Below are 21,008 nucleotides of genomic sequence, written 5' to 3' on the forward strand. Positions count from 1 at the left end.
ATAACAATGAAGCAACTTATTTTCACAATTTCCTTTGGAACCACTTTTGCTTTGGTAAATCTTTATTGCTCCAACTTTTGTGTAACCCAAACGAACCTAGTACATCCAAGATCAAACACAACTCCACTCACTTGAGGCAACCAGACTTCTACTTGCGTTTGATCCTATTGAAAGTGCTTGAGTAAAGTCTACGTTCTTTTATTAACTTTAAAATGACCAATTTTCATTTACAGTGGAGTACACTGCAGCCACAAAATGCCACATGAAGAAGGGTGATACCCAAAATGTTGACTGCTCCCTTCTTCCAGATGCTGCCTGGCCTGCTGTGTTCTTCCAGCCTCCTGTTTGTCTACTTTGGATTCCACATCTGCAGTTATGTTGGCTAAAGAGCGCTTGTGATTGGTTTATTGTCATGGGATGTCCTGAATTATCCTGCTAACATGTACAGCTTATACAGTTTTCCCTAAAGATACTTGAAGCTCAAGGTGACAAAACCATCAGGATTGTCATTTAAAGCAAAATTGGAATCAGCTGAATTTGTGTACTGTCCAAAGTAAAGCGGTCCTGTTGAATGGCTTGGGAAGGTTATGTCGCACTCTATGCACTCACTTCTCGATGATGTGATGGTCATTTACCAAGTTGCTGCTGTGACTTAATATCGAGAGATGATGGAGTCACTTCCTTTGTTATTTGGGAGCAGCCTATCTTGCTGTATGATCTCATCTGCAGTGTACACCACTGCTATCTGTTTGGAAGACTAAAACTTTTTCACTCCTTGTGTGCTCTATTTGGATCCTTTCCAGTGAGAGGGATGGGCACGTTGGGTGCTGTAGCAGCTGTTAAGAACCAGACTAAAGCCCCTCAAAACATGTCAAGGAGATAGCTTTCCCTTTACTTAAAGTCAATATTCCAGATTCATTTTGATTGGTCAAAATATCAGGCTTGAAGCAAAACACACTTTATTCATACGCTATGCAGAAAAAATAAAAGAATTGGCTTAACTCTAACTCTATCAAAATACTTAACAAAATAATAAACTACTCATTAGTTGTCATAATATAGTAACTTTCTGTAATTGCACACATGGCAAAGGCAAATACAGTAAAATAGATTGTCTCAGATGCATTTCTAGCAACAGGAAGAGCATCTTAGCTTCGAGCTATAACAGAGAGAGGAATAAGAGCTTCTGCAGATATCTTTCAGCATTTGCTGGGTTCTTGAAGCTCTAAAAATTCTTGTTCGTTGGGAGCTTGACTCCATCCATTCAGGCTGCATCTATTGTTCCAACTTTAAAAAATACCCATGACTTCAAAAACTGTTTACTTTATTGGCTGTGAGCAGGTTGCTCCACTCCTCTGTCTCAATCTCTTCTTATTAAAACAAACAGGACCAAATATACTTCTTAAAGCCATAGTATTATCACATTGCATTCCGAAGGAGGTGGTGATAAATTCAGGAGAAGCGGGACCAACAGCAAGCTTAGAAAAGCAGCAGGTCATTGCAGAGGACAAGAAGTGCACAGCTTAGGGTGAGGTCACAGCGGCAGAGTCCCTCAGGATATCTGGAGTGGACTGGAGGCCTGGAGCCCTCTGGTCCCAGCTCCGTTTCCCAGGAATGTACAAGATGCAGTGCCAACACAGGCTTTATATGTCCCAGGACCTAGTAATGCCTGATGCTGGCGCGGAACCTGAAGAGTTGCAGGATTGGGTGGATATCCTTTCCCATATCACTGCGTCTCTGAACGTCAAGGTGACTGGCTCATTCCAAGGTGTGACAGGTGACCCATGTGGGATCACTCTGTTGTGCTTCCACAAGCCATTAGGACAGTGACCGATGATCCCAGGATGAGGTTAGTGCTGCAGCATATACAGGAAGGTAGCTGTGTTCCCTCTGGCACAGGGTGCCATTGGCTACATATACATAGCACTGCGAGGGCAATAACACAATTCATCGACACAAGGGGGTTCCAGCCCATTAATGTTCAGATAATCTATGATCACTGCTAACACTTGCTGAAGTGTGTGCCCACTACCCTGGCAGCTGCCATGACTCCTATAACCTGTAGCACAGGAGTATAACTGGTGCTTGTGAGGGTCTGCAGCCCCTAAAAAAACTGGTTACAGAGGGTCAAGGGCTGCCCACTGTAGCCATGGCTCATGACACCATTGTACAAGTTGCAGACTGATGTAGAGCATGGATACAATACTACCTATACCCCCAACAGGACCATGATGGAGCAGAGTATAGAGTGTTGAAGTTATGGTTGTACAGATTTGGGGTGGGGTGGGGTGGGGATGTGTCTCTGGTACACTCAGGATAGAGTGTGCTGCATGATCCTGGTGTGCTATTTCCTGTACAATTGGAATAAGCAAGAAGGTGTTGTCTGGATGCAGGGGAACTGTGGGAATGGGACCTGTTTCCAAAGGAGGGGGAGGACAAGGAGATTGGAGAGGAGGAAGCTGACATTGTCCATCGTAGAGCTCAGCTGCACGGGTGCTAAAAACCTGACTGGGCCTCATTGACACCTGGATCTAATAGATGAGAGCTAAAGCAGCGAACAGTCATGGTGAAAAGCCAACCAAAAACTCAATGCACCTTGCAGTGAGTCAAAAAAAATTAAAATTCAGTTCCCTTCAATTCTCAAATCTGTCATTAATATAAATTACAAATCATTGAGGTTCTAGCACATATCCCTGACTCATCACATCCCAAAACCATTTATGCATAATTTCTGAGATGACAAGGTGTAGAGCTGGATGAACACAGCTGGCCAGGCAGGATCTGCGGAGCAGGAAAGGCTGATGTTTCGGGCCTAGACCCTTCTTCAGAAATTTCTGACATCACTGTATCATTACATGTGACTAGAGGACAGAAAAGTCTCGTAGTGAATCTTCCCCCAGGGACGATCTGAAGTGTGACAGTCCTCGAGAAACATGCTGCAATTTTAATCACTTATCTTAATTTTAGCCCAGAAACATATTAGCTTGTGAATGTAATATTTGTGTATGACAGTGAGTTGTAAAAAATGTCTGTTGAAATGTTTCAATACAATGATATCCATGCCTAGTTTCTTGTGTTACAAAGAATGATTGTGAGCATTATCGCATTAAATAAAATAACCCGTTGGAGGCAAAATCTCAGCTGAAATAGTCTGATAGTACATTGGGCACATTAAAATATGACTGACCTTTTGGACGTTCATTTGTGAAGGCAATGGGTTAGCTGCAGATCCCATTGTATGTAAATGCTAAAATCACCAAGGATCATGTGTGTGGAAACAATTGGAACACCAATACTATGGTGACCTGGCAGAAACCAGTAGTGGAAAAAACCACTCACATCTTGATGGCACTGTAAGACCGAAGGAGAAATGAAAAGATCCCGAGGGAAAATATCCCACCCAGAAGAGGACCCTGCCTAGAATCTTGACAGGAAAAGAACAATTATTTTAACTTTGTGAGTGCTGTGATTTCAAAAAAGACACAAGGCATATTTTCACATGTTTAGGTTAAAAGGCAAGAGTTTAAATTCTACAACACCCAAATTTAATCACAGCTGTGACCCGCTCATTCATTCCCACAAAGAACAAAGACGCATTGACATACACAAATAAACGGTGATTGCAAAAGAGATGGCATGCATTTAGGTGTTTTGAAAGTCTAAAATAGTACTCACTGTTTATTTAAGATGGAAGCCGAAACACTGCACAAGTTTCCTTTAGATTCACAAAATAAAATAGACGTTGGAAGTCTCTGGCGCATTGATATGTTCCTTTGATTTGCAGAGTCAACCCAAATTTTCACGCCAGCAAGTTTAACTACAGCGTTACCTGGAGAAAACCCAGAAACCTGCTATTGCAGAGAATAAGTCAGTGCATCAGCAATTTCCAGCCTTTATTTTGTTCCATGAATCATTCCAGCTTCCATCTTAAATAAACAGCGAAAAACTTTTCTAGACTTTAGCAAAGATCTGTAGCTCGGGTTGTGGGTGAGTTTGTTGACTTCCTCGCTGACCTGGCTTGTTCTCATTCAGACATTTTGTCACAGTGCGAGGTGATATCATCAGTGAGGCCTCTGATGAAGCAATGTTGTTCTACTCAGTGTAGACTTTATACTGTATGGGCCATTATGGTGAGTTGTGTCATTTCCAGTTTTGATCCGTATGGGTTTGTAATTGGGGTCATGCTAGCACACAAGTCCACAGCCCCTCTACGACAAACACTTACGGGATTGAAGACTCTGTTCCCACAACATGCAGAACCAGCGTGGCTTACAAAATACCATGCAATGACTGCCACAAACATTACATCAGACAGACAGGAAAGAAACAAGCCATCAGAATACATGAACATCAGCTCGCAGCAAAACAGCACGATGAACTTTTTTGACAATGAAGGCCAACAATTTAACTGGGACAAGGTAACCATAGCAGCCCAAGCCAAACATAGACATGCATGGGAATTCCTAGAGGCAAGGTTCTCCACTCGTAATGCAATCAACAAACATGTAGAATTGGACCCCATATACAAACTTTTAAAGATCAAAACCGGAAATGGTACTACTCACCACAACGGACTGGACGGTATAATTTCCAAGCAGAGTAGAACAACACCATTTTATTGGAGGCTCCACTGATGACGTTACTTGGCATGGTGATGAAACACCTGAACGAAAACAAGCCAGCTCAGTGAGCAAGTCAACAACCTCAACTTTTTCGACTTTTTAAACATCTTAATGCATGCCACCACTTTTGTAATCATCATTTATTTGTGTGTGTATGTATGTCTTTTTCCTTGTGCGAATGAATGAGTGGGTCACGGTTGTGAGTACATTTTGAGTATTGTGGAATTAAGAAAATTTCTTGGCTTTTATCTTACACATGTGAAAATGTAGCTTGTGCCTTTTTGTGAAATCACAGCACTCATGAGGTTTAAAATACTTGTTCTTTAAAGCACATTTTGTTGTCAGTCAACAGGTGGGAAAAGCACAACCTAATTTGAAATCTTTTGTGCCCATAGCAGGCGTTCCCATTTCTAGGCTAAATGTTTGAGGAACAGGACCCCAGTGTCAGTGAAGATATGTGTCCAAGTCAGAAAGGTATGGAGCATTGTTTTGGAAGCGATGATGTTCCCAGATACAACTGGAAGTTTTTTAGCAAATTGTTGCATCCTGTGCACTGGTGTGTCAGCAGTACAAAATGTGAATGTTTAGGTTAGTGGGTGAAATGTGATTGTAGCTGTGCCCATTCAGACAAGAGGAAAATATTCGGGTGAAGCTCAGGTGAGCTATTCACTGCATATTATCCAGTCTTTGTACAGCTCCATTAACCATGTTATTTATGGAGTTATTCCAATTGAGTTTCTGTAGAATGAGAGTCACTAAGGTATTAGTAGTACAGTGAAGGCAATGATATTAATATCATAGGGAAGTGATTAGATCCTCCCTTGTTGGAGATAGTAATTCCAACATGAATAGGAAGGGTTTGGAGGGATATGGGCCAAATGCTGGCAAATGGGACTAGATTAACTTAGGATATCTGGTCAGCATGGATGAGTTGGACCAAAGAGTCTGTTTCCATGCTGCGCAGCTCTATGACTCTCCGACTGGATATTATTTTCTATTTATCATAAGTCTAAATGTTGTCCGGGTCTAGCTCTGAGGACATGGACTGCATCAGTGCTTGTGGAAATACAAATGGACTTGAGTTTTTGTTTTAATTCACTCATGGGACGTAGACCTCACTGACTGGCCAGCATTTATTGCCCTGCCCTAGTTGCCCTTGAGAAGGTGGTGATGAGCTGCCTTCTTGAACCACTGCCTTCTTGATTTGAGGATGGTGTCATCCAGCAGCATCGCCCTTTCCTGATAAAAACCAAGAGGACTGTGGATGTTGTAAATTAGGAACCAAAACAAAGTTGCTGGAAAAGCTCAGCGGGTCTGGCAGCATCTGTGGAGGAGAAAACAGAGTTAACGTTTCAGGTCTGGTAACCCTTCGTCAGAAGTTCCTCAGAAGCTCCTCACTCCTGAGGAAGGGTCACCGGACTCAAAAAAGTTGAGCTGCTGAGCTTTTCCAGCAACTTTGTTTTTGCTCCCTTTCCTGATGGTGGGTCCCCCATTTGCAAAGAGAGTGGCTAAGTACGAGGAAGGCCCTTACTGTTGGCAGCAGGTCAACCCAAATGTTGGATGGTTATCCTGAATGGCAAGATCTTTACTGGTCTTTAGTTGAATATAAGCAGCGGAGGTGTGAGGCCCACAGGTGATGCTCAGCCTTCACACCTGGAACATGGCTGGAGGAAGGTGGGAATGTGACCGGGCTGCCATTACATTCTGCCCAATTCTGCTCAATCGTCCATTATCCAAATGAAGGAGCAGTGCCAATTGGCTGTTCAGCCAATTTAATAGAAATTGAAAGTGGGAGCAGGGATAGGTTATTTGGCCCCTCAAGCCTACTTCGCCATTCAATATAGTCATGGTTGCTCGTACAACTCAGTGTCCTGGTCCAAATTTCTCCCTAAAACTTCTAATGCCTTTAGCCCTGAGAATTATATCTATCTCCTCCTTCGAAGCAATCAATGTTTTAGCCTTTCCGTGGCAGAGAATACCACGAGTTCACCACTCTCCGGGTGCAGAAATTTCTCGTCATCTCAGTCCGAAATGTCCTACTCTTCACCCCTAAACTGTGGCCCTTGTTCATTTCTTATGTTCTTTATTTCTTTGAAAGTATGGGCGTATCTATAATAAATGGATTTTTTTTTGCTAAATATTTCAGTATTTATGCACGGGGTTAGAAGGAGGCCAGAGCTAAGGCTAATCCACGTGTCTCTGGGAAAATGCCAGCCACAACAGCAGGCAAACAAACTGGAGACTGCATTCCTAAATAAACACTTCCAGGTGGAATAGCTTTTCGTATACAAATGTCGTAATTTGTCATGAACCTCATCAGGAAAATCTTCAATCTAATTTTTAATGATCAAAATTCTTTGTCTGCTTTTTACTTTCTGAACGTATGGGAATGATAGTTCTGTGGCCTGTCAGCGTCTGGCTGTTTTTCTTGATTTAAGTAGGATCAGGGACAACAAAAGTATCAATTTTAATTTTAATTCATAGCAGGAGATTAGTCTGTGCTGAGTCACAAGTACTGTTGCAGCCAAATCTATGCAATGCCCCACTCCCACACTCCAGGCTTTGTGCTAAAATGAGGGTTGAGACTGCTTAAATACAGCAGAGATGGCTCTGATCTACAAAATTAAGTTGGAGATGTATGCAGTGTTTGGGAAGATCTGGTAAACTCAAAAGGGACATCTCCCTTCCAAAAAAATCTCTCACCCATCTTCCTGCAAGAAAGCGATCCCCTACTCATAATTTCTCCGCCACTCGTGCGTCTGCTCCCAAGATGGGGCATTCCACTCCTGCGCATCCCGGATATCTTCTTATTTCAAGGGCTCCAACCTCTCCCCTCTGGTGATCGAAAATGCCCTCAAATGCAACTTTGCATTTCCCGCACGTCTGCCCTCACATACCTTCCCCCCCAACAAAAAACAAACACAGAATCCCTGTTGTCTGCACATACCACCCCACCAACCTCTGCATCCAGCGTATCATTCTCCGCCACTTCTGCCACCTACAATCCGGCTCCACAACCAAGGAGATCTTTCCCTCCCCACCCCTATCTGTCCTCCGTAGGGATCGCACTGTCCATGACTCCCCCGTCCACTCCACTCTCCCCACTAACCTCACCACTCCCGGCACTTTTCCCTGCAACTGCAAGAAGTGCTACACCTGCCTTTACACTTCCCCCCTCAGCTCTGTTCAAGGCAGAAAACAAACCTTCCACATTGCACAGGGGTTCACCTGTAGATCCATCAACTTGGTTACTGTATCCGATGCTCCAGATGTGGCCTCCTCTACATCGGTGAGACCAAATGGAGACTTGGACACTGTTTCGTACAGCATCTGTGCTCTGCACATGACAAACATCCATAGCTTCCAGTTGCCAACCATTTTAACACTTCCTCCCACTCCCTGGGTGACATGTCCATCCTGGGCCTCCTCCAGTGCCATAATGACACTGTACACAAACTGGAGGAGCAGCACCTCATAATCTGCCTCGGGAGCTGACAGCTCAATGGCCTAAACATGGAATTCACCAGTTTCAAAATCTCCCCACCCCTGGCCTCATCCCATGTCCAACCCTCCCTCTCATCCCTGTCTCCATGTCCTGACACAACCTGTCCACCTTTCCTCCCAACTATCCACCCCACCTGCCCTACTGATCTATCCCCACTATTCCCTATCTGCAATCACCTATCATCTTTCCGCTTACCCAGCCCCACCCATCAAATCTCTATTCACTTCTGAGCTCCCTCACCCCTCCTCGTTTCTGAAAAAGGATCCCGACCCAAAATGTCAACATTCCTGCTCCTCTGATGCTGCCTGGCCTGCTGTGTTCCTCCAGCTCCACTCTGCGTTATCTCTGACTCCAGCATCAGCAGTTATTGTTATCTCGAAGGGACTGTTCTTACTTGACTAGGAAGCAGCACAAATAAGTACAAATTAAAACTTGAATGAGAAATACTGGACAAATAATTCAAACAGAAGTGTTATTTTATGATAGACCAATGTTCAATTTTTTAACATCTCTAATTTGAATACCTGGGGTGTTTTAGAATCATACAGCAAAGTAATAGATGCTTCTGTCAAACCCGTCAATGCTGACCATAATCCCAAGCTAAACTAGTCCCACTTCCCTGTGCTTACCCATATCCCTCCAAACATTTCTCGTTCCTAAACTTATCCAAATGCCTTTTAAGCGTTGTAACTGTGCCTGCACTCACCACTTCCTCTGGAAGTTCATTCCACACATGAACAACTCTGTAAAAAAAAAGTTGCCCCTCAAATCTTTTTGAAATGTTTCTCCTCTCACCTTAAAAACATGCCCCTGGTTTTGAATACCCCTATGTTAGGGAAAAGTCCCTTGTCATTCATCTTACCTATACCTCTCATGATTTTACAAGCCTGGGTCGAATGGTATGACACTATATATGATCACTTCTCACCCTCCTACACTCCATATGCTGAATAAATTCTCAGCCTATCCAGCCTGTCCCTGTAACTCAAAGCCTCCATTCCTGGCATGATCCTGGTAAAGCTTTTCTGAACTCTGTCCAGCATCATAATGTTCCTCCTTCAGGAGGACGGCCATAACTAGAGACAGTACTCCAGATGGTTTTCTGAACGAAAAACACTGATTTAAAATGGTAGCAGTAGTCACCTGACCAGGTTGGATCAAGTTCACGAAACGATCAATGAACAGGAATCAGTTTGAGCCAAGATGAACAGCTTTAAAAAAAACCTAGTTACCCAGGTGAATTTTGCCTGTCGCCTGTGACCATATGAGTTTGGAGCATAAGCAGGTCATTCGGCCCCCCCCACCACACCTTTCTGTGCCATTTAATAAGATCGCAACTAATTTGACTGTAGCCTCAAAACTGCATTCCCGCCTGCCCCTGATAAGTTATACCCCATTTGCTTGTCAAGAATCTGCCACCTCTGCCTTAAAAATATTCAAGGACTCTATTTCATCCACCTTTTCAGGAAGACAGATCTAAAGTGTCATGATCCTCTGTGAGAGAAAAATGACCATAACTCTATCTTTAAATGGGTGAGTGACCCTTTAGTTTTAAACAGTGACTCCTAGTTCTAGGTTTACCCATAAGAGAAAACATGCTCTTCGCCATTACTCTCGCCAACCCCCTTGGGATATTGTACGTTTCAAACAAGTTACCTCTTGTTTTTCTAAACACGATCAGCACTGCTCGCTGATGAAGGATCCTGGCCCAAAACGTCAGCTTTTGTGCTCCTGAGATGCTGCTCGGCCTGCTGTGTTCATCCAGCTCCATACTTTGTTGTCTTGGATTCTACAGCATCTGCAGTTCCCGGTATCATGTTCAGCACGCTTGCCTTCATTGCTCAGACCTTTAAGTATAGGAATTGCAACATTCGTTAAGACATAACAAAGTGCGGAGCTGGATGAACACAGCAGGCCAAGCAGCATCTTAGGAGCACAAAAGCTGACGTTTCGGGCCTAGACCCTTCATCAGAGAGGGGGATGGGGAAAGGCTTCTGAAATAAATAGGGACAGAGTGGGAGGTGGACCAAAGATGGATAGAGGAGAAGATAGGTGGAGAGGAGAGTATAGGTGGAGAGGTAGGGAGGGGATAGGTCAGAGCAGGGAGGACCGTCAGGACAAGGGAGAGGGACAAGGTTTGTAGGAAGGAAATAGGGGTGTGGGTTGAGGTGGGAGGAGGGGATAGGTGAGAGGAAGAAGAGGTTAGGGAGGTGGGGACGAGCTGGGCTGGTTTTGAGATGCAGTGGGGGGAGGTGAGATTTTGAAGCTGGTGAAATCCACTTGATACCATTGGGCTGCAGGGTTCCCGAGCAGAATATGAGTTGCTGTTCCTGCAATCTACAGGTGGCATCGTTATGGCACTGCAGGAGGCCCAGGATGGACATGTTGTCTTAGGAATGGGAGGGGGAGTTGAAATGGTTTGTGATTGGGAGGTGCAGTTGTTTACACAGTTGTGAACCATTTCAACTTCCCCCTCCCATTCCTTAGATGACATGTCCATCATGGGCCTCCTGCAGTGCCATAATGATGCCACCTGTGGGTTGCAGGAACAGCAACTCATATTCCGCTTGGGAACCCTGCAGCCCAATGGTATCAATGTGGATTTCACCAGTTTCAAAATCTCCCCTTCCCCCCACTGCATCCCAAAACCAGCCCAGCTCGTCCCCGCCTGCCTGACCTGTTCTTCCTCTCACCGAAACCCTCCTCCCACCTCAAGCCGCACCTCCATTTCCTGCCTACTAACCTCATCCCTCCCCCTTGTGCCTGTCTCTGTTGTTCAGAGGGCTCATTTCTTTTTTGGCTTCTTACTGTTCAGGGTGATGTCTTGATTAATCAAAATTTAAATTTTAACAATGTGTGGCGCTGTCAATTGTTATCAACTAGGGCATTCTCTATGGCAATGTCTCTATCAATCAGAGTCCACTGGGCAACCAATCAGCACCTTACTCTCACATAGTATAATATTGGTTTGCCTTTTAAAATGGTATTTATTGCAAATTGCTCTAATGAGTGCAAGATGAGAAGATGTGGTAAAATATGTCTTTTTCCCAGCAACCCTCATCAAAAGGAAATATTTCCAGGTCTATGGTAATGATCAAAGAATGGGGCTAATTGGATCTCTATTTCCAAGAGCTGGCATGGACATGATTAGCTCTATGCCCTTCTTCTGTACTGTAATAGCCTCTGAGTTACTTAGGGTACAAATTAAAATTTCTCCTATGTGCGGTGCATTAAAGTGCAGCAAGAACTGGAACTTCTGGAACTTCTTGAATGAGTCAGAAATTCAGACTTAAATCAGTCTTTAAAAAGATAGATGAGAAACTGGAGCTAATAGCAGAAGAAAGTCAAATAGATTTACCAGGATGTTACCAGGCATGGAAGATGTGAGTTATAAAAAAAGGACAGGATAGGCTGGGACATTTTTCACTGGAGCATTGGAGGTTGAGGGTTGACTTTATAGAAGTTTTATAAAATCATGAGGAGTATAGATAGGGTTAATGGTAGGCGTCTTTTCTCTAGAATGGGAGATTGCAAGACTAGAGGGCACATTTTTAAGGTGAGGGGGAGAGATTTTAAGAAGAAATGAGGGGAAAATTTTTTACACGGAGTGTGGTTAGTGTTTGGAATGAACATCCTGAGGAAGTGATGGATGCAGGTACATTTACAATGTTTAAAAAGCATTTCAATAAATACATGATAGGAAAGTTTTGGAGGGAAATGGACTGAGAGCAGGAGGGCGAGATTAGTTTAGTTTGGGATTATGTTTGGAATGGACAGTTTAGATCGAAGGGCCTGTTTCCTTGCTGTATAACTCTGTGACTATGACTGATTAGAATGTATCAAATATAAAGGAACAACAATCAAAATCATTAGAAATATCAGGAGATACAAAGGAAGACTGGCAAGCAATCAAGACATTAATTTATTAAAATAAACAAAAGAAGGGAACAAAGAGATAATGGAATAAATGGCTTTCATGCCACTTAAATTTCCATCCATTTTGGCTACATTTGGGATGGCAAATGGAATAAAATGTTTAGTTGTAGCTACTGCCTCTGATCAAATGTATCAAGATCAATGGAAATAAAAGTCAAGAGAGATGTAAAATAAACAATTGATATGCTATTACTTAATTAACACTATTCCACACAAAGTAGTTGATTGGAACTTTTGGCATTTTTGGAGAAGTACAATCACCTTAACTAAAATTATCTTCTGAAGCCAAATAGGCCGTTTTTGCCAACTAACTTACTTCAACTGAAATCAAAGCAAAGTATTGTGGAAGCTGGAGATCTGAATAAAATAAATAGTAAGTGGTAGAAAATTCAATAGGGCTGAAAGCATCTGTGGTGGGAGAAAAACAAAAAGCATGTTTCACATCTAGGATGACTTTTCTTTAGAATTCCTTACTTCAGTTCCTACTCTGCAACTCCTGGGAGGCCTTGATCATAATAGGACGACGCAGTTACCATACCTAAGATTTTGTACCTCAGCACCTTTGTACCTAGGATGGTGCTGGAAGTGATGACTTCGTACTCTTTTCATCGTGGCTTCTGTACTTTTGTGCTTGAGTACTCATGACAATAAATGTAATTCTAATTCTAATTCAGCATTTAGTCCTTCCAGAAGCTTAGAAACATCCCATCTCAGGATTCAGCAATTCCAGTAGAAATCTTCTTCCAGGAGCTTACACGATGAGTAGCATCTCTTGTTAACCAAAGTATGTTCTCAGATTCTAGGCTCAAGCATTTCTTCCTGCTGGGAGACCAAAAGGTGCAGGGCTTCAATGGGATCATTGAGTCTGCGGTTTTGCAGAACAATCAAAGTATTCAGCTGCATCCTAATGGAAAGAGCAAAAGAATGTAATATGTTGCTATCTCGCATGAGGGGAACACGGCTGAACCCTTTTTAACACTTGATCCAGCAAGTTTTATGTGTCAGACAGCCCTAGGCATGTGGTGCTGAACTATGGCAGTTCATGATCAGGCCAACTCAGTAGGCTGCTGAGCATAATCATTTCAACAATGCTTGTCCACATCAACATGTTACTCATAATGCAAGTAGACCTCTGTAAAGGCAAGGGAGCATTTAAAGTTGGCGCTGTTGACTTTAACCAAAATCATATTGATGTACAGGCATTTCTGTAAATTAGGAAATTCACAATGTTTTTTGGAACCTTTGCATGCAAAGTTCCTATAACAGTTGATGACTCGACAATAATGGTTAACATGTGTATCAATGTTTGTTGTTAAGATGCTGTTTACTTGAGGGTGATGGAGTTGGACATGGTCCTCATTACAGGGGAGCGAGGAAGTTCAGTTCAAATGCTCTTTAAAGAGCTAATGCCAAAAAACTTTGGAGAGAAACCCTATTCCCTCAATGTTTGTTACTCCTTAAGATCTGCCGCTCTGTGTGGCCTCCTTTGCAGATCAAATCTGATGTTGCAGAGAGTTAATCATTATCATATGGGACCCACTATCTGGCTTATATTGGAGGAAGCCACCAGGCCAGTGCTGGCTTTGGAAATATTATTTGACAATTCGATCAGTCTGCTTGCTAAGGGTTCGTATCGACTCTCAGGACTAATGTTCAGGAGAAATGTGGATTCCTAAAAGGAGCCAGGAACCTAATTCTGCAGGATTTATCACCCTTGTCTCCAAGCTGTCAGCCTCACACTTGTTGTGCAAGATTAAAGAGTCTGGGATAGAGGATTCAAGAATCGGGTGAACTGCTGGAAATGTCTGCATACCCCGTATAAGAATATAAGAACTAGGAGTAGAAATAAGTAATTCAGCCTTTCAAGCCTGCTCCACCATTTAATATAACCTCATGTTGGCCTCATCTTCACTTTCCTGCCTTTTCCCCATTACCTTTTAACCCATTACTAATTAAATAGCTGGCTTTCTCCTCCTTAAATTTGCTGAGTGTCCCAGTGTCCACCACAGTCTGGGGTTGTGAATTCCACAGATTCATGGTATATGATGTCCTGGTGGTGATCACAAACTCGCTGCCAACTAATGGACTGGAAGACCTTAAGGTTCATGAAGGCATTGAGTAATGTCAAGAATCCCAACTGGTATCATTGTAAATGGAGATGGGAATCAATGCAGTCATCAGCTGGTTCAGCTGCTGACTGTTTCAAAGTGCAAATGGGTGACAGTAACATGAAAATCACTCTTCACACCTCCCTTTGCCAATTAGAAATTTCTTATGGCATGAATTGTATGCCATAGTGGGTTAGGCACTGCCTTTTCTAATCCAGAACTGAGGCACAACTGCAGCTGGAGCAAAGATTGTTGGCAGTGAGTCTGAAGTTTTATCTATAACGATATTTTAGTGCTCCTGAAAGCAAATTTATCACAAAGCTTTTTATATGATATCAGTTTTCCTGTTCACACTTCAAGATAATAAAAGGCCATGAGCTGAAGGTTAATAAATAAAAGCTTCATCTCAGCCCAGTTCCTTACAATGTACCATACGTGAGAAACAGCCCATTTGGCCCCTTTGGCCCATGGTTTGTGTCCCTCTATATTTTGCTTATTTATGTCAATTAATAAATTGTTTATCTTCTCCCTAAATTTGTCAATGAGTTGTAGTGTCAAACTCCACCATTCTCTGGTCAAAGAACTTTCTCCTGAATTAACTATTAGATTTATTAATAACTACCTTATATTTATCTGCTCCACAATATTTTTAGTTTTTCTTATTCTTCACCTGGATGTGATGGTCATTAGGTGAACCATCATTGGTTGGCTTTCGTAATTGCCCTTGAGCAGGTAGTGTTGAGTTGCCTCCTTGCACCACTGTAGCAGAAGCCTCTTCACTACATTTACTCCATCAATTCCTATCTTGAAGAACCTATCAGGTCATCTGTCAATCTTCTCTTTTTGAGAGTTAAGAGCCGGTGCCTGTTCAATGTTCCCTGATGTTATAGCATCTTATTTCTGCTGTAATTCAAGTCAATTGACCCACTATTGGACATTGTCCAGTGCCTGCTTCTATATTCCTTCTTATGTAGAACTGTTACTTGCACTCCAAGTTTGGTCTAACAAAGTTTCCATACAATTTAGAACATTACTGATGTTTCAATGCATTGTAAATACGTTATCTATTGTGATATAGACAGTTTCATTGCTGCTAAATCCAAGATGCTTCTCTTTTTCCCACTCTGTTTACTTAATTCTTATTCCCCACAGATAATTCTTTTGATAAAAAACATTATCAGCTGTCAGTAGTGTTGAGTGCAGCAATGGACTCTTTCACAAAGCAAAACAAAAAACAGCGGGTGGCCAGAGCTACAAACAGAAAAACAGTCAGGCAGCCAAATTTGCAATTATCCATCTGCAGTCAGAACTATGAATAATCCTTTTTAGTTAGACCGACACATAACCGTGCTAACATCTTCTCTTTGAATCAAGGTAATTAGCACATTTTTAACTAATAGTTGGTGTGCCATCTTGTGCAGGTAAGGACAGAAAGTATTGGGAATGCATGTGGTGTAGGTCACTGGCCATAAAACATGTTGGGATATCCATTATACGTTCCAAAAATGACCTTACAGTTATGTAGCAGGGCCTTTCGGCAAGCATATGGAACTAATTGGATCATTCTTTCAAAGGGGTTTGTAAAGTTTGAATCTTCTTACTTTACTTTTGATTGTGGACTGAACTGAGAACCGTTTTATGACAAGGGACTGAGGAAGAAATTGCTGCACTTATAAAAACCAAGTTACTAAAATTCATTATACATTGTTGCTTTGCAAAGAGTGGGAACAATGTAAATAAGTAGCTTGCCACTGGAACAGATACATAAAATGAAATTCAACGGGCAACATGTAGCTGATTGGTTTTTATAACAGTGAACAGTTGTGGATACCAAAGGTTATCAGTCTAACAGCAATTCTCTGATTGATTTCTGGGTAGCAGCTTATGGATGTGAATGCTACAGTAAGAAGCCCTTTCTTCTCTGGAAGAGGAGATGATATCTCTCACACTCTCTTTTTCTTCCCAGTGAAATACCTCAGCTGAAGAAAGCCAATTTTTTTATCCTACCTGTTGTTATAAGCTGTTGCTTTTAACCAATATGTCAGAGATTATATATTTTATAAACTAATTACTCAGTGACATCTGTGAAAAAGTGAAAGAACCCAGGCTTGAAAAACAAAAGGAATATCGCATAAAGTCCTAAGGGTTAGCATTGTTGCACTGTTTCTCCAGTATGTTTTTTTCTCCTCCTTCCATAACACCAATTTTCTTTTGTCTTTTTGTATCTGTCTGCATATGTGTGGAGGTGGTTTCAGAAGGAAGTTACAGTTTTAAACAGTAGAGTTATATGTTGCTGATTCATAGTTATTTATGTGTGGTTAGAATCTATTCATCTGGAATAAATAATAGCTCTTGTTTAGTGCAGAAACCTGGTCTGAGTTTTTTTTGTTAACCTGACTCTGTCAGACGGATGCTTTAGGGACATTGCGTACTTTGATAATTTTTTTTGTGATGACTTTGGATGTAGATGGACTCAGTATCTAGTGCTCTACCCGTCATGAGTTGTAACATCTCACAAAGACACAGAACGCTGATGGGCCTCCTTCTGTGCCCCTTGATTCTATGAAAAAGAAGTGTCTTTTCTTTTTGATTAGACAGCATCTGTAAAGTGAGGAAGAAACAAAAGTGAGCTGCTGATATAACAAGGTGTGGAGCTGGATGAACCCAGCAGGCCCACCAGCATCAGAGGAGCAGGAAAGCTGACGTTTCGGGTCCGGACCCTTCTTCAGAAAAGTGAGCTGCTGGTGCCTTACCGTAATTTTTATTTTTCAGTATTTGCAACTTTCCCCTAGTTTGTCTGATCAGAGCAGGTAAATGTACATCATTGAATTCAGTTAAATGGATCAGTGTAGTGGATCGATCAACTAAAGCAACAGGGTATGTGCAAAAGAAGGGAGAATGTGGAGGACAAGGAGGAATGAAGCAAGTTGTCAATAGTAACAGTTTCAAGACCTGAATTTTACGAGGCTCGTGGGCACCTCAGTGTGACGATATAAAGTAAGTCTTGAGCTCCAAGTTGCTGACTCGCTTGGCAATTTTACCACAAGTAACCTCCTAATTGGCTACCTGCTGTCTTATTAAGGATGGCAGGTACGCTCCTGCTACTGCTGTCCAGTCATAGAGCCGTAGAGATGTACAGCACAGAAACAGACCCTTTGGTTCAATTTGTCTATGCCGACCAGATATCCTAAATAAATCGAGTCCTATTTGCCAGCATTTGGCCCATTTCCCTCTAAACCCTTCCTATTCATATTCCCATCCAATGCCTTTTAAATGTTGTAATTTTACCAGCTTCCACCATTTCCTCTGGCAGCTCATTCCATACACGCACCACCCTCTGCGTGAAAAAGTTGCCCTTAGTTCCCTTCTACATCTTTCCCCTCTCACCTTAAAACTATGTCCTCTAGTTTTGCACTCCCCTACCCTGGAGGAAAGGCCTTCTCTATTTACTCTTCCATGCCCCTCATGATTTTATAAACCTCTGATGCTCCAGGGAAAAAAGTTCCAGTCTATTCAGCCTCTCCTATGGCTCAAACCCTCCAACCGTGGCAATAACCATGTAAATCTTTTCTGAACATTTTCAAGTTTCACAACACCCTTCTTATTGCCAAGGTGACCAGAATTGAATGCAGTATTCCAAAAGTGGCCTAACCAAGGTTCTGTATACTGGCAACGAGATCTCCCAACTCTTCTATTCAATGCACTAACCAATAAGGCATAACAATGCCTTCTTCACTATCCTATCTACCTGTAACTCTACTTTCATGGAACTATGAACCTGCATTTCGAGGTCTCTATGTTCAACAACACTCCCCTGGACCTTATCATTAAGTGTATAAGGTCATGCCCTGCTTTGCCTTTCCAAATTGTAGCACCTCACGTTTATCTATATTAAACTCCATCTGCCACTCATTGGCTCATTGACCCATCAGATTAAGATCCCATTGCAATCTGAGGTAACCTCCTTTGTTGTCCACTAAGCCTCCAATTTTGGTGTCAGCTGAAAACCTACTAACCATACCACCTGTGTTCACATCTAAATCATTTATCTAAATGACGAAAAGCAGTGGATCCAGCAGCAATCATTGTGGCACACCACTGGTCACAGACCTCCAGTCTGAAAATCAACACCCAATACCAACACCCTCTTGTCTTCTACCTTTTGAGCCAGTTCTGTATCCAGATGGCAAGTTCTCTCTGTATTCCATGTGATCTAATCTTGCTAACCGGTCAACCAAGAGGAATCTTTTCAAACACCTTACTGAAGTTCATATAGATTACGTCCATTGCTCTGCCTTCATCAATTCTCTTTGTTACTTCTTCAAAAAACTCAACCAAGTTAGTGAGACACAATTTCCCATGCACAAAGCCATATTGACTAACCCTAATCAGTGTTTGCCTTTCCAAAAACCTGTAAATCCTGTCCCTCAGGATTCCCTCCAGCAATGAACCCACCATCAATGTCAGGCTCACTTGTCTATAGTTCCCTGGCTTTTCCTTACCACCTTTCTTAAATAGTGCCACTATGTTGGCCAATCTCCCGTCTTCTAGCACCTCACCTGTGGCTATCGATGATACAAATATCTCAGCAAGGTGACCAGCAATCTCTTCCATAGTTTCCTGTAGAGTTCCAGGGTGCATCAGGTCCCAGCGATTTATCTACTTTTATGCGTTTTAAGCCATTCAGCGCCCCCTACTCTGTAATATGGTCTCAAGACCCCTGATGCTTCAGAAGCCTCTTTAGGTGAGATGGTTTCTGCTGAAGTGTGTAAGCCTGGGAATTAGGTCTGATACAGAGTTTTAGCAATCATGTTAATGAATGCTGGTGTGGAAATCCATGCAGTGAGGTCACTGGGGCTTCACGGATTGCCAGGAACTTCAACGTGGCACTTATTTTGTGTTTTTTCATTCATTATACATGCCTGTGGATAGGCCGGTTTTATCACTAATAAACCAGCTGCCCATTTGAATTCCATACCCTTGTGGGTTACAGCCATTCAGAAACAGATTCCTTTTTAATGAGTTGTGGGTTTCCACCACAATCTCCAAACCAGGCTGTGAATTCCAGATGCCCACCACCCTCTGACTGAAAAGCACTTTTCCTCATATACCTTCTAAGCTTTCTGCTGTTCAACTTAAATTTGAGCCCCTGGTAATTTATCTGTCAAGTGGTGGAAGCAGGTCTTCCCTCTCCACGCTATCTGAACCTCTCATTATTTTGTCCGTTTCTGTAAGTACTCCTCACCGCCGCCTCCCCCCCACCCCCCACCTTGGTTTGAAGGAAAATAATCCTCGCCTTTCCAATCTTTCCTCTTGCTGCAATTTTCAAACTCTGGCCACATTTCTGTAAATCTGCTCCGTACTCTCTCTGGAGCAATTATGTCTTCCTGTAACGTGGTAACCAGAACTACACACAGATTTCCAGCTGTGCCTTCACCAGTGTTTGCTGCAGTTCCAGTGTTATATTTGTATTCAATGAAGGAAATGATTCCTGTGAATTGAATTCAATACGATTGAATCCTGTTTGTCACCATTCTTCACTCAACCAAACCATTAATATCATTCTACAGTCCACAGCCATCGTCCTCGCTATCAATGATATAGCCAATTTTCTCAGAATCACTGGGTTGTTACCAGGCAAAGCTGGCACTGCATCAATTCTCTGAGCATCTTAACCTGGTGCCAATCGCCTGTGTTTTTTGCATCCTCGAAAGTATTTCATCCGAAACGAAAAGCTTCCAAAATGTGAGATAACAAGGTGTAGAGCTGGACGAACACAGCAGGCCAAGCAGCATCAGAGGAGCAGGAAGGCTGACATTTCGGGCCTAGACCCTGCTTCAGAAAATTTTCCTCTGCTGCTTGGCCTGCTGTGTTCATCCAGCTCTGCACCTTGTTGTCTCAGATTCTCCAGCATCTGCAGTTCCTGCTATCTCTGAAGCTTCCACTATGTACCTTCTTTTACAATGCTTAAATCATCACCTACTGATGAAATGTCACCTTCTATCATTAAGACTGGGAACCTTCTTGTAGAGCAGTGGTAATATCTCAACCTCTGAACCAGGAACTCAAGTTCAAGCCTTACCTGCCCCTGACGTGTCGTAGTGTCTCTGTACTGGTTGATTTGAAATTATTCATCACTAAACCCAGAAAAGGATAAACTGCAGTGAAGGGAATATACAATACAGCTACTTTATCTAGGAAGACTCTCTTTGCAGAAAAGAAGAGATGGAATTAAGAATGTGGAAGTGAGCAGAGCATGAGAAGTCTTGCTCTCAAGAAGAAGCAAAGTGCCTGGTTTGACAGCATTGACTGGAAAGTACCATCAGAACACCAGCAACTTGAAAAGATAATAACATTCTGTACTGCTGAGGTGTCTGGTTAAATCCTTCTGCTTCAAGGACATCTAAAGATCTCTAAACTGTACAGTATTTTACCTTCTTTATGAATTGGATGCTTTTTAACCAGGGATGTATGAGGGACTAGTGAATGTGTGAATGTTTATTTCTTCATGTTGCATCCTCTTATTCTGCATTCGGATATGGTATAAACCCACTGTTTCTTCAACTTAATAAAACCTTGTAATTGGTTCCAATTGAATACAGTAAAAACAGTTACCTACATTTTAATTGGACGACAGTGTCACCTCATGCTAAGAAGGACTTAAATCTTTATTGTGATCATCCAAGAAAATTGGAAAGTTGGTAAAAAGTTTCCCCTTTTTCACCTAGTATGAATGGGCAGGGAGCAGAAGGATACAGATCCTTGGAAGATAGGTGACAAAGCTTGGAGCTGGATGAACACAGCAGGCCAAGCAGCATCTCAGGAGCACAAAAGCTG

The 21,008-nt window shown here is 42.3% G+C and overlaps 1 protein-coding gene and 1 long non-coding RNA gene across 6 annotated transcripts in view; one reads left to right on the forward strand and one right to left on the reverse strand.

Annotated features, from left to right (window-relative positions):
• The window catches only part of LOC125456346 (choline transporter-like protein 3), a 195,778-nt gene extending 192,010 nt beyond the window's left edge, over nt 1-3,768 (reverse strand). The window contains exon 1 of one of the 2 annotated variants that reach the window (XM_059648053.1): nt 3,676-3,768. In XM_059648053.1, coding sequence (XP_059504036.1) covers nt 3,676-3,761 — 86 coding nt within the window. In that variant the 5' untranslated portion in view covers nt 3,762-3,768. The remainder of the gene's footprint in view (nt 1-3,675) is intronic. The other variant, XM_059648057.1, reaches the window with a different exon arrangement.
• LOC125456275 (uncharacterized) overlaps nt 1-21,008 on the forward strand; it is a 200,273-nt gene that overhangs the window by 48,195 nt on the left and 131,070 nt on the right. The window contains exon 1 of one of the 4 annotated variants that reach the window (XR_009446078.1): nt 15,493-15,545. The exons of 2 other annotated variants lie outside the window; for them this stretch is intronic. This is a non-coding gene — a long non-coding RNA (uncharacterized LOC125456275). Of the gene's footprint in view, nt 1-15,492; nt 15,546-21,008 lie in introns of those variants that run through there. One more of the 4 variants, XR_007248431.1, reaches the window with a different exon arrangement.

The sequence above is a fragment of the Stegostoma tigrinum genome, chromosome 8, assembly GCF_030684315.1.
Source record: "Stegostoma tigrinum isolate sSteTig4 chromosome 8, sSteTig4.hap1, whole genome shotgun sequence".
In the NCBI taxonomy this organism is placed as follows: Eukaryota; Metazoa; Chordata; class Chondrichthyes; order Orectolobiformes; family Stegostomatidae; genus Stegostoma; species Stegostoma tigrinum.